The sequence below is a fragment of the Phoxinus phoxinus genome (assembly GCF_949152265.1).
Source record: "Phoxinus phoxinus genome assembly, chromosome: 21".
Taxonomy (NCBI): Eukaryota; Metazoa; Chordata; class Actinopteri; order Cypriniformes; family Leuciscidae; genus Phoxinus; species Phoxinus phoxinus.
The window spans coordinates 1,372,479-1,387,154 of NC_136896.1; the positions used below are offsets into that span (position 1 = coordinate 1,372,479).

General features: G+C 35.8%; 1 protein-coding gene across 3 annotated transcripts in view; it reads left to right on the forward strand.

Annotated features, from left to right (window-relative positions):
* Positions 1-14,676, forward strand: part of pald1a (phosphatase domain containing paladin 1a) — a 73,793-nt gene that overhangs the window by 21,517 nt on the left and 37,600 nt on the right. For all 3 annotated transcript variants that reach the window (XM_079595092.1, XM_079595094.1, XM_079595093.1), the window contains exons 2-8: positions 137-313; positions 422-527; positions 3,737-3,916; positions 6,033-6,197; positions 7,857-8,017; positions 9,066-9,141; positions 14,315-14,472. In XM_079595092.1, coding sequence (XP_079451218.1) covers positions 150-313; positions 422-527; positions 3,737-3,916; positions 6,033-6,197; positions 7,857-8,017; positions 9,066-9,141; positions 14,315-14,472 — 1,010 coding nt within the window. In that variant the 5' untranslated portion in view covers positions 137-149. The remainder of the gene's footprint in view (positions 1-136; positions 314-421; positions 528-3,736; positions 3,917-6,032; positions 6,198-7,856; positions 8,018-9,065; positions 9,142-14,314; positions 14,473-14,676) is intronic.

Below are 14,676 nucleotides of genomic sequence, written 5' to 3' on the forward strand. Positions count from 1 at the left end.
GTTTATGATATTCTGTCAGCAGATCCTCTTAAATATTACACACTGCACCTTTAATTTTCATTAGTGTTGTCTTGTTTTGTCTCTAGTCTTTCTGCTGGTCTGTTCATGTGTGTGTGTGTGTGTGTGTGATTGACAGCTGCCAGTGGAGTATGGGTACGACTGCCAGCGCTGCTCCCCAGCACACACTGCATGAGAGTTTCCACGGCAACGGGATGACGGACAGCAGGCGGTCGGCGAGCAGCGCCTCCTTCAACATCCACAACAACAAGGGCAAATCCATCATCACTAATAAAGTGGCTCCTGTGGTCATCACGTACGTCCAGCAGCGCGTCTGCATCATGAGCTCCTGCAGAGCCGATATAATGCCCTGACTGAGTGTGTGTGTGTGTGTGTGTGTGTGTGTGTGTGTGTGTGTTTATAGGTATAACTGCAGGCAGGAGTTTCAGATCCACGATGATCATGTTCTTCGTACAAACTATAAAGTCGGGAGGATCTCGGACAACATGCCGGAGCACCATCTGGTCCAGGTGAGCATTTATCTCAGAAATAAAATTTAAAAAAGCACATTTTGCATAATTTTAGATTTTTTTTTTTTTTTTTTTTTTTACTAAAGGAGTTTTTTTTTTTATCTAAGTTGATTCGACAAAAGATCAAAAGTTGTGATGATAAATCATGAAAATTATTTTTTTTACAGTGTATTGAGAAATTGAGTCAATGTTCAGAAATGATCAATTATGAATATGTTTTGAACTATGCTGCTTTGATTTGCGGTGTGTTTGTTGTCAAACTTAAAATGTAATTTATTTTTAATTAAAAAATGCCATTTATTTTATATGAAAAAGTGTATTTTATTTAGAAAATATTTTAATTTGTCTTGTATTTATTTTTTTATAAGATCAGAAAGCATTTTAATCGGTCATATGGTCATGTTACAGTGAACCCCCACCTATGGGGCATGTTGTCACATTTCACTTCCAATCTTTCGGGGTAAATTAAGAAAAAAAGTATACATCGTATTAATAAAACAAAACCACATAATTGTACTAGATGTGCGTGTAATTAATGTGGGACAAAAATTTATTCTCTGAACCTAAAGTAGCTTTACAAAAACAGAGAAAGTCAAAAAGCGTTTGTGCCCCTAAATACCACGGTGCATTAATATGGTAATTATTACGCTTTGATAATTAATTACTTCACCACAGGGATAACAATTATTTTGTGGTGAAGTAAATACTACAGAATGAAAAAACAATGTAATTTACATGAAAAAGTTAATTTCTATATTAAATTCTATATTACTCAATTCAAGCGTGTAAAAATGAAAGCGTAAATATCAACGTTATAAAATTAAGTGAAATTACTGGTGTTCCCATCATGCACTGGGCCTTGAATAATTAATTAGGTACATTTTTTGTTTTTTGTTTCATCATTGCTTTTGTTGTTAGGATTAGCAATTTGTTTTACATTTTGTGACATTTTGGAGTTTATTTTATTGCAAAGGAAACTTCAACTAAATAGATACAAAAAATTTTTTTTAAAATTATTTCTTTGTTACTTTCACTTAAAGGTACAATATGTAGGATTTTTCGCCACCAGGGTTCGCTAACCTCTTACAATAACAAAGTGCAAGTTTTTGCACAAATATGTAAATTTGTACTTATTGTTTTTTGCAGTGCATGCCACAGAGAGATCTTTGTCCATGAATCCCGGGTTTAGGAAGACCCTGGATGTGTCGCGGCGCGTCTCTGCAAACAGAGAGTGTAATTAATGACTGCGCTCGTTAGTCTTCAGAAGACGTTTGCACCTTTCTCTGAAGGCTTTGAAGGAGACATGCGCTCCTTCTCTTTGTTTGCTCGTTAGTTTCTGTTTGCTGACGAGCCAATGACGAGTTTCGCTGCGAATCAACAGAAAACACTCTTCTCAAACACTCGCCTTTGTTCCGCTTCCGGCTCATTATTTGAGGCTCTTCCCGAGTTGAATGGTCCCATTTTCTACTTAATAAAGTAGTAATTAGTCATTTAGCAGATCAGTTTATTAAAGCTCGGGTTAATGCTGCAGTTTTGTCATTTTATAAAGTTTCCAAAATTTAAAAATCTTTGTCAAACGTATTTGTTAGGAAAGCTTTATTTCATTATTATTTCTGAATCAAATTTTATCTTAACATTTTCAGTTTTCATTAAACAATTTTTTTTGTTGTAATTTTATGTGCTTTTGTCTACTTGTCTTTCTTCGGCCTTAGTTTTTATTTATTTTAGTGCTTCAACTAAAACTTATTTCAGTTGTTACGTTTTATTTTTTTTATCTAATGTTTGTTTTACTTTATTTCAGATTTATTTTAAATAACACAATGTTTTTAATAGTTTTAGTTTTTACTTACTTTAGTACTTCAACTTACCAAGGCGACATTTAAAATATTTTAAATTTTTGTCATTTTTTTCAATCTAATATTTAGATTTCATATAATTTCACCTTTAATTAACACTTAAGTTTTCCTTTACATTATTATTATTATTATTATTTTGTAATTTGATGTGTCTGTCTTATATTACTGTTTATTTTGACTTTTTTTCAATTTCAGTTTAATATTTCTTTAGCAATTTATTTTTAGGTTTATTTTAATGAACAAAAAGCTTTTAACAGTTTTAATTTTAATGCTTCAACAGCATTTCTCATTTTCATTAAAGTTTTATATCCAATATTTGTATTTTATATTATTCATCTTTATTTCGATGAACACATTTATAAATGGTTTTAGTATTAATTAACGATAATAACCCTGGGCGTCATTTAAAAAGCATCCAAACGGCAGCGACTTCATTATTTAAAGCTAGTTCTGTGGCTCATTTCTGTTTAATGTGTTATTTTATCATAACCGCTGTAAACTGATGCATGGGTTGAATGCAAAGTATGTCACTTTGGATAAAAGCATTTGCCAAATGCAAACATGACAAACAAATCTGCCCTTTTTGGCGTTATGAATGTTGCAATGGAATTAAATAAATTCAGCCCAAGAACTTGAACGGCTCTGAGCAGAATTTAATCTTGTGTAATTAAGTGACGTGAACCTGAATGAATTTCTCATGTTCATTAGATTTTTTTTTTTAATCATTAGATAAAAAAAAATAGGATTTTTTTTTTTTAATCGTTTATCATTTTTTTATCATTAGATTTAAAAAATATTATTATATTTTTATTTTAGGTTTATTTTAACTAACATAATGTTTTTTTAATAGTTTTTTTTCATAAGATTTTTTTTTTATCATTAGATAAAAAATATTAGGATTTTTAAAAAAAAATCATTTATCATTTTTTATCATTAGATTTTAAAAATATTATTTTTTTATTTTAGGTTTATTTTAACTAACATAGTTTTTTTTAATAGTTTTAGTTTTGACTTATTTTAGTACTTCAACTTACCAAGGTGACATTTTAAATTTTTTGTCATTTTTAAAATTGTATTTATTATTATTATTATTAACAAAAAGCTTTTAATAGTTTGTTTTAGCTAAATTCATTTTCAATTTGCACTATTCATATTTTGAACCAACCTTTGTAAAATTCAGTTTTCATATATATATATAAAAAAAAATTTTCAAAGTGATTTTTAACAAAGTGTGCCAAACACACATGCATGTGCAAAACATAAAAATTAAAAATAAACGCAGATTGTGAAATGAAAAGCATCATCTAAACGTTTGCCCAGAAGCTCGTGTGACCCGCATCTCGTGTTCCTCAGGGCTCGTTCTTCATGGTGCAGGACGTGTCCAGTAAAGCCGATGTTCTCAGCACCACCGGCTCGTACGGGGCGCCGAACTTCAGACAGATCCGAGACGGTTTCCCGCTGTACGGCATGGGCCAGCCCAGCCTGAGTGGCTTCAAACGGGTCCTGCAGAGGCTTCAGGCTCAAGGCCATCAGGTCAGTGTGTGTCGAGCTCCAGCCGGCCCTGTTGACCCTCCGTTAACCGAAAGCCGTGTGCAAATACTCCCGCTGATAAGGTGTTTGTCAAGTCATTTGTTAGAGATTAAATCTGGTGTTGATTCGCTTGATTGTTCAGGGAAATGCAATGCTGATTAAACTGACACTTTTAATTAAACTGTTGTTTAAATGTTATAGTGTGCACACATTAGTTTACATGAGGTTATGCGTGTGACGTGAGTGTCTGCGGTGGGTCTCATTCATGAAACACGAGCAGAACTAATGTGTGTGTAAAACGAGTGAGTGATGGGCAGGTTTAGGGATAGGGGCAGTGTGTGTGTGTGTGTGTGTGTGAGAGAGTGATGGGCAGGTTTAGGGATAGGGGCAGTGTGTGTGTGTGTGTGAGAGTGATGGGCAGGTTTAGGGATAGGGGCAGTGTGTGTGTGTGTGTGTGTGTGTGTGTGTGTGAGAGTGATGGGCAGGTTTAGGGATAGGGGCAGTGTGTGTGTGTGTGTGTGTGTGTGTGTGAGAGTGATGGGCAGGTTTAGGGATAGGGGCAGTGTGTGTGTGTGTGTGTGTGTGTGTGTGTGTGAGAGAGTGATGGGCAGGTTTAGGGATAGGGGCAGAGTGTGTGTGTGTGTGTGTGTGTGTGTGTGAGAGAGTGATGGGCAGGTTTAGGGATGGGGCAGTGTGTGTGTGTGTGTGAGAGAGAGTGATGGGCAGGTTTAGGGATAGGGGCAGTGTGTGTGTGTGTGTGTGTGTGTGTGTGTGTGAGAGTGATGGGCAGGTTTAGGGATAGGGGCAGTGTGTGTGTGTGTGTGTGTGTGTGTGTGTGTGTGTGAGAGTGATGGGCAGGTTTAGGGATAGGGGCAGTGTGTGTGTGTGTGTGTGTGTGTGTGTGAGAGAGTGATGGGCAGGTTTAGGGATAGGGGCAGAGTGTGTGTGTGTGTGTGTGTGTGTGTGTGAGAGAGTGATGGGCAGGTTTAGGGATAGGGGCAGTGTGTGTGTGTGTGTGTGTGTGTGTGTGTGTGAGAGTGATGGGCAGGTTTAGGGATAGGGGCAGTGTGTGTGTGTGTGAGAGAGTGATGGGCAGGTTTAGGGATGGGGCAGTGTGTGTGTGTGTGTGAGAGAGAGTGATGGGCAGGTTTAGGGATAGGGGCAGTGCGTGCGTGTGTGTTTATGTGCTTGTTTATGTGATTTATTAGGACACAAATGTGTATTACAACTTAAACGTGGTTTATGAAGACATTTCATGAGTCCTCATAATTCAAATAGCTTAAAAAAACACAAACTGTTTTATAAAAAATGTAAAAATGCAGAATGTTTCCTGTGATGGGCAGGTTTAGGGATAGGGGCAGAGTGTGTGTGTGTGTGTGTGTGTGTGTGTGTGTGTGTGTGTGTGAGATGGGCAGGTTTAGGGATAGGGGCAGTGTGTGTGTGTGTGTGTGTGTGTGTGTGTGTGTGTGTGTGTGATGGGCAGGTTTAGGGATAGGGGCTGTGTGTGTGTGTGTGTGTGTGTGTGTGAGTGAGATGGGCAGGTTTAGGGATAGGGGCAGAGAGTGTGTGTGTGTGTGATGGGCAGGTTTAGGGATAGGGGCAGAGAGTGTGTGTGTGTGTGTGTGTGTGATGGGCAGGTTTAGGGATAGGGGCAGAGAGTGTGTGTGTGTGTGTGTGTGTGAGTGAGATGGGCAGGTTTAGGGATAGGGGCAGAGAGTGTGTGTGTGTGTGTGTGTGTGTGTGTGTGTGTGTGTGTGTGATGGGCAGGTTTAGGGATAGGGGCTGTGTGTGTGTGTATGTGTGTGTGACATTTCTGAATGGTTAGTTGATGAATTTATGTAGCTGATGTGGAGTTAACTATCTTCAAGTCATTGATTAGCATATTCTCCACCAAATCAAAGCGTTGCAAACGCATCTCTCGTTATGCATTGAGGTCACTCTCTCAGCCGGACTGAGTGGCAGAAGAGCTGCCGAGGTTTTTGAGCTAAAACTTCACACACACTCTGGGGACATCAGAGGCTTATTTGACATCTTGAATAGGACCCCTTTAAAGCACAGCCTCTATAGACGAGAGGTTTTTATGTGCTGGAGATTGACATGCATCTGTCCCGTTGAATAGGAGGTGATCTTCCTGTGTGTGCGCGAGGAGCCCGTGGTGTTCCTGCGTCTGGAGAGCGACTTCTTCCCCTACACGCCCCGGAGGAAGGAGAACCTGCACGAGAACCTGCACGGCCTGGGACGCCAGCCGTCCTCCGAGGACCTGGAGCTCGCCATCCGGAGAGAGGTCAGAGACTCCAGCACGAGCACGCCACGGGACCCCGCCAACGGGACGCGAGCGCGGGGCAATGACTGATCGGCTATTCATTCTGAGGAAATAAAAACATGAAAATATCTAATGAACAAGAACATTTTAAATACGATGATGATGATTATTATTATTATTATTAAAGCAGTTGAGTATACTATTTAGTAATTAAAAGATAGTAAAAAAAAATATTTCTAGTTATTTCAAAATAATAATAATATATTTTTTTTAATAATAATAATAATAATTAAAAAAAAAAATATATATATATAAAATAATATTAAAATAATAATAATTAAAAAAAACTATTTCATAATTATAATTATATTGATTATAATATTTATTATTAAAGCAGTGAATTATACTTGATACTTTTACTACCACTACTACTATTTTTTAATTTTTTATTGTTAATAAATGTATAATAAATGACATTTATTATTATTATTATTATTATTATTAAAGCAGTTAATTCTACTATTGAAGAAGAATAGTAAAAGTATTTTTAAAAAGTGATCTCAGGATAAATTATAATGATATAATTTGTATTTTTATTATTAAAGCAGTTAATTATAATATTTAGTAATAATAATAATAATAGAAATGATAATAGCAGCAATAATAATGATGATGATGATGATGATGATGATAATAATAAATGAAAAAAATATTTTTTGGTAATATTTATATTAAATAGTTACTGACTGGATCGGGTTATTTATTCTGAGAAAATAAAACATGAAAAAAAAAGAATGAAAATATGTAATGAATAAGAACATTCATTTTGAACTGTCCTAAGATCATTTTAAATATGATAATGATTATTATTAAAGCAGTTGAATATACTATTTAGTAATGAAAAGAATAGTAAAATGTTTTCTGTTTTCAGGATTAATTATAATTATATTGATTATAATACTTATTTTTAAAGCAGTGAATTATACTTAATACTTAATACTTTTACTACTACTACTAATTATAATTATTATTAAAATGTTTTTTTTGTTAATAAATGTATATTACATTTGTTACATAATTGTTATTATTATTAAAGCAGTTAATTCTACTATTGAAGAAGAATAGTAAAAATATTTTAAAAAAGTGATCTCAGGATAAATTATAATGATATAATTTGTATTTTTATTATTAAAGCAGTTAATTATAATGTTTAGTAATAATAATAATAATATAAATGATAATAGCAGCAATAATAATGATGATGATGATAATAATAATAAATGAAAACACTATGTTTTGGTAGTATTTATATGAAATATTTATAGGAAAATCCGTCAAGTCAAATAAATTAGTACTAGTAGTGAAACCAAAATCCAGGAACACATTTTTTGTTGTTGTTATTGGACATAAAAAACATAAAACATGATATTTTAGTCATACAAACAAAACTAGTTTACATTGTGTAAATGTTCTTATTAAACGTATGAAACCAGCATGAATTGAACAATAACATTTCTAATTTTGCACATTTCTCCCATTTTCTTCTTCTTGTCATCGACCCAAATGCACGCATGCTCAAACCTTAATGCTTTCCTGTCATTTTAATCATAACTGCACCTCCAGAAATGTTCATGTCCGATCTGAAGGCTCACCTGAGAACGATGTGTGTTGTGCTTTTAGCTTCATGACTTCGCCAAACTGAACGACAACGTGTTCTACGTCTACAACGACATCGAGCATTTTAAAGGAGAGCCGCAGAAGATCTGCATCTGCTGTGAAGAAGACATTCATGTGACAGAAGAGGTGTATCAGAGACCGCGCTTCACCATGCCTGCGTACAGGTACACACACACACACGCACGCACGCACGCACACACACACACAGACACACACAGACACACACACACACACACACACACACACACACACACACACACACGCTTCACCATGCGTACAGGTACACACACACACACACACGCTTCACCATGCGTACAGGTACACACACACACACACACACTTCACCATGCGTACAGGTACACACACACACACACACTTCACCATGCGTACAGGTACACACACACACACACGCACACACACACTTCACCATGCCTGTGTACAGGCACACACACACACACACACACACTTCACTATGCCTTCGTACAGGCACACACGCACACACACACACACTTCACTATGCCTTCGTACAGGTACACACACACACACACTTCACTATGCCTGCGTACAGGTACACACGCACACACGCACACACACTTCACCATGCCTGCGTACAGGTACACACACACACACACACACACACACACTTCACCATGCCTGCGTATAGGTACACACACACACACACACACACACACACACACACACTTCACCATGCCTGCGTACAGGTACACACACACACACACACACACACACACACACGCTTCACCATGCCTGCGTACAGGTACACACACACACACACACACACACACACACACACTTCACCATGCCTGCGTACAGGCACACACACACACACTTCACCATGCCTGCGTACAGGCACACACACACACGCTTCACCATGCCTGCGTACAGGTACACTCACACACACACACACACACACACACACGCTTCACCATGCCTGCGTACACGCACAGACACACACACACACACACACACTTCACCATGCCTGGACACACACACACTTCACCATGCCTGCGTACAGGTACACACACACACACACACGGGTTCATGGGTTTGTGTTGGTTAATCCTCATCTTCAGTATGTGGTGATTTAGTTGGTGTGTGTGTGTGTGTGTGTGTGTGTGTGTGTGTGTGTGTGTGTGTGTGTGTGTGTGTGTGTGTGTGTGTGTGTGTGTGTGTGTGTGTGTGTGTGTTCAGGTACTACCGTCTGCCTCTGCCGATGGAGGGAGCGCCGCTGGAGGACGAGTTTGATGCGTTCGTTAATGTTCTCCGGGTAAGAGATCCTGATGAGCATGAACCCCAGAGCACACACACCGAGCTCTGACCTCTCTAATACTGCAGATGTCCTCAGAATCAGTGTGTTGGTCAGCGGATATCTGCCAATTATACTAATCTTCACCAATGTTCTCCAGATGAGAGATAACCAGCCTTATCTCTAACATGTGAGCCATATTTAGCTCTGACCTTTCTAATCGAGATATCATCTGAACCGATGCATTGGTCAGCTGATGTGATCATGTGACGCGCATGAAGGGTCCGTCTGTGTGTGTTCTTGTGATGCGGTCAGTTCAGTTCATGCCAATTCAGCCACGATTTGATTAAATCTCCCGAGACGGTGGAATCTAAACACGTCAGAGGCTGTAAAGTGCGTCCGAGACGTGATATATAATGTGTTTAGAGGGAAGGAAATGAGTTAATGGAGTATTCTGGAGTCTGTAGATCATCAGAAAGGCTGAAGACAAACATGAGCAGCGTCTTTACCCACATTAACTCTTCTTTCAAAACACACCGTACTTACAAAAAGTTAATGTTGATGTTACAACAACAAAAAATTTACATTATCAATTAATCCGAACAAGCCCGTTTATCAACCCATAATCACAAATAGTGATTATATTTGTATAACCCTTGTGCACTGTTCGATTTCTGTGTACACCCTTTATGGAGCGGGTCAAATTGACCCTAATTGGATTCAATACAATTCCTCAAAAATCACACTATGAAAAACAACAAAGATTCAGGTACAAATTGTAAACTTTTAATATCAACATTTGTCAAACATTAAAAAAAAATGAACATGATTTATGAAAATGTTTTTTAAACATTTTTTAAAACAGTTTTGTTTTGACAAATTTTATTATTGTTGATTAACAGTATACTATTTTATTTTTATTTTTATTTTTTTTACGTTTTCATTATTATTTTTTACATTTTATACTTAGAACATCATAACTAAACAATTAAATTTAGCTGTATAATGAATATAATGTTTACTTTTCCTAAGTTGGCTCAACTTTTGTATTGTAGACTCAATTCATAAAGTCGAGAAGTTACTTCCTACATGATGAGCGCACAGCAAGTGTGTGTTTTCTGCTTATGAAGTTCTTGCACTTCACACACACGGTGCTGGTTTTGCTCTCGCACTCGGATGGGCACACACACACACACACACCTCACATCACAAGTGCCCTGCCATACATAACATACATGTTTATATTTTGTGTCTGTACAGTTTCTTTTGAATAGCTGCCTATGAGGGTCAAATTTACACTATTAGTAATAGTATGAACGTATATTAATTTTGGTTGTATATGTCAAAACACATCAGCATGTTGAAACTTTGCATGCATGTTCATGATGATAAATGAGAAAAAGTCACAAAATATCTAGAAAAAAACGGTTTAATTTTATTTCAGGAAGCTTGAAAAATGAATTATAGCTAATTTTTACAATCTGTGGCTGACAAAATATTTTTCTGTATTGAAATAAGTATGGAAAAGCTAATTTTTTAGCTTCATAAGGTAGTAAAAAGCCACAATAACAAAATATAACCAATAAATGTTATTATTTTGGGTCGGTACAGTTGCCTTAGAGCGTTAAAATATGTGGGTCAAATTGACCAGCGAACATCACGAACGTAATAGTAATTTTGTTTGTATATGTCAAAACACATCAGCATGTTGAAACTTTGCATGCATGCCATGTTCATGATGATAAATGAGAAAGTTACAAAATATCAAGAAAAGAAACATGTTAACCAGTATTTCCAACAACTAGAAAATCGAAACGGGTCAAATTGATCCGCAACATAACACAAGGGATAATCAAAATATTGATTATACAATCAATCCCCCCCCCCCCCCTTATAATGAGCTTTACCATGGTAAATAGTTGCGAGTGCGTCTGCGGTGGTGTGTGTGTGTGTGGTTAGAGCTCAGTTTGTGTGTGTTCAGCAGTTATGCTGTGCATGTGTCTGATGAATGAGACTTCCTTCGTGTGTTTCCTGTTCCTCTGGTTTAAGAAGACACAAGCTGAAGCCACAGATTTGTCGAGTTGAAAGATTAGAAGGTAAAATGGCCACACGAAACCACAGGCTGCGTGCACCGAGTTACTGTTATGGCCTTGATGTTGTTTTTGGGCTTTAGAACAGGAATATTCTCCTCATATCCTCCATTGTTGCGGCTCCTCTCTTCCCAGTCTGTCAGTAACGCTCTGTTTACTTCCTGTCTCTATGAAGCCCCTCCTTCTGAAAAGCACACTGTGCTCTGATTGGTCGGCTGGATCAGTGTGTTGTGATTGGTCGAGCGCTTCGAGTGTGTTTGGGAAATGCCCCGCCCCTTACCATAACCGCCAGTTTAACACACTACTGACTAACTCAACCAGGCCCCGCCCCTTTATTCTGCGTATGAATTATTATGAGGAATATTGTGACGTGTTCGTTCCCGGAAGAAACTCGAGACTACAATGGAGGCGTTTCAGGAGTTCAGAAACACTGACACTGATATAGAGAAGAACTGGAGCTTTTGTGCAAAAGTTCATTTATTTCAGTAATTCCACTTAAAATGTGAAACTAATATATTATATAGACTCATTACATGCAAAGTGAGATATTTCAAGCCTTTATTTGTCATAATTATGATGATTATGGCTTACAGCTTATGAAAACCCATAATTCAAAATCAGAATATTGTGAAAAGGTTTTCATAAGCTCTAATCCATAATCATAATTATGACAAATAAAGTCTTGAAATATCTCACTTTGCATGTAATGAGTCTATATAATATATTAGTTTCACCTTTTAAGTTGAATTACTGAAATAAATGAACTTTTGCACCATATTCTCATTTTTCCAGTTCCACTGGTACACGCTAAAGACAGATGAACATGGAGAAAGCAGAATAGTGACCGCAGAGGAATCATTATTTGCTTTTTTCATCCTTAATACTGTGTGATATGATGTATTCTGCGCATGCATATTCCCAAAAATGCTTTTAAAACGAGCGGTTTGTGTGTTTTGATGGATTTGTCCTCGTGGGCGGCGAGGAATCATTCATCTGAACTCGTGAACGTTCGCTATTTAAAGCGTCCTGTCAAACCTCAGGGCTCAAGCGGTTACTTTAGCCCTGCCAATAGATTGATTCACAGTTTTCTAAAAGAAAGAGGCCACTTCCCGTCTCTCCTCAAGGCCGTTTGTTCTCCAGATCCGTGGAAGAGATCCCAACTCCATGTTAATGGAGATTCAGATTTAATTAGCCCGTTTCTAAACAGAAGCAGACATTTTATAGCATTTCCAAAGGATAGTAGACAGTAAATAAGCAAACAAGGTCCAGTCAGCTTTATTTCTACAGCGCTTTTTATAATAAAGATTTTAACAGCTTCACTGTAATAAACAGGACAATTACAGAATCAATGATGCAAACTTCAAATATGAGAAATTCAGTGTCATTATTCAGATCAATTCAGTTAGTTTTGTTCTCAGCCAATAGCATGAGTGCAGTCAAATCAATAATGTTACTGATTATTAACACTTTTAAACCTTTTAAAGGTTACATGCATTTGTTTTTAAAACCTAAATAAATAAAACAGTTTTATATCTGCTAAATTAAGGATTCCCAAACGTTTTTGAACCCTTTTGATTTAAAGTTTATATTATATACAGTACGTGTAATTAGATTGTTACATTTCAAATACTCCTAATCAGACTACACTTGATTGTCATGATTACATTGATTACATGATTACTCAATCAATATCCATACATTTTATATCAATATCCAAAAATAAATAAATTTTCCCTTTTAAAACAGCATTTAACTTATCTATAACTTATAACTTACAACTTAACTAGTATATATATATTCATAAAAGGATATGATTACACAGAAAATTGAGAGGCCACACAGTATAAACAAATAAAATGTAATCTTTTCTTATTTTGCAACATTTTTTAAAATAATGAACAAAATATGTATTTTAATTGTACATCTGTTGTTTAATTAATTGGTACTTTAATTATTGATAATAATTATTGTTTTAGTTAAAAAACGTACCTTTTCATCAATTTATGAACCTACATAGTTTATTTTATTTTATTTATTTTATATGAATATGCTTCAAGATTATCCATGCATTTGTTTTTGTTTAAAACCTAAATAAATAAAACCGTTTTATATCAGATAAATGAGCGAAATTAAGGATTGCCAAACTGTTTTGTCAGCCGAAACCCTTTTGGCCTAAAATATTTATTAACTTTATATTATATAATTCTAATTAGATTGTTAAATTTTCAAATACTCCTAATCAGACTACAGTTACACTTTTGATTACATGATTACTTAGAATTTATTAATAATTTACTGGGATATTATTTAATTCAACCTTTATTATCTTTTACATTTTCCCTTTTAAAACAGCATTTAACATATATATTCATTAAGGATATAATTCCAGAGAAAATTAAGAGGCCATACAGCATAAACAAATAAAATCTTATGATAAAAATGTATCTTTTTTGTTATATATATATATATAAGAAATTATAATAAATGATAATTAAATACAAAATTATTTTAATTTTACATTTTGTTTTAATCACTTTAATTATTAATAATAAAAAAATACTTATTACATTTTCATCAATTTATGAACTTACAAGTTTTCTTCTTTTTTTATTTTATATGAATATGCTTCAAGATTATCCTATTCAAATCTATGTGATAAGTCAAAACTAAACTAAAAATAATCAAAAAGTAGTTTGTTTATATTACCTAAAATGTTTGACGTAATAGATTGTTACTACAGTTTTTATTTTATTTTATTTTTTTATTCAGTAATTTGGACTACAATTGGAAAGTACTCTATGGGTATGTGGGTGGTCCGAAATCTGTATTGTTGTTTGATTGGTTTAAATCCTGCATAAACTTAATTTCAATTTGCTATCTGATTCCAATTCAGTGCCTCCATCGTTTCAAGTGTGCAATCTTAGCGTTATTTTTGATGCGCGGTTGGTGGCCATATTAAAATGATCTCAAACTACTTTTTTTCCCTTCGACCTTCTCATTCTTCTTGCCCGATGCAATAAGGCTGGTTTATGCCTTAATTATGATGCACTGTACTCTGGTGTCCCTGATAAATGCATTAAGAAACTGCGATCTCTCTCTGTCAGGAGAATCCGTCTCTGTCCTGGAGTCGTGATGCATCTCAGCCTCTCCCAGCGCTGTTGTTCAGCTGTCAGGTGGGAGTCGGTCGCACCAATCTGGGATTAATCCTGGGATCACTGGTGATGATGCGCCTGACACGGGCGGCACCGGAGCCAGCAACACCGTAAGACCCCCAACACACTCCGATAATACTGATATATGCACTTTCCTTCAATTAGAATGCGGTCAGTACCATTTTTTTTGTTTCTTCTGCTCACCATAACTCCATTATTTGTAAGTAAATTCAGTGATGGTTATTTTTTATATAAAAAAGTTATTAATTTAGTTAATTGTTATATATATATATATATATATAGCTGCTCTGGAG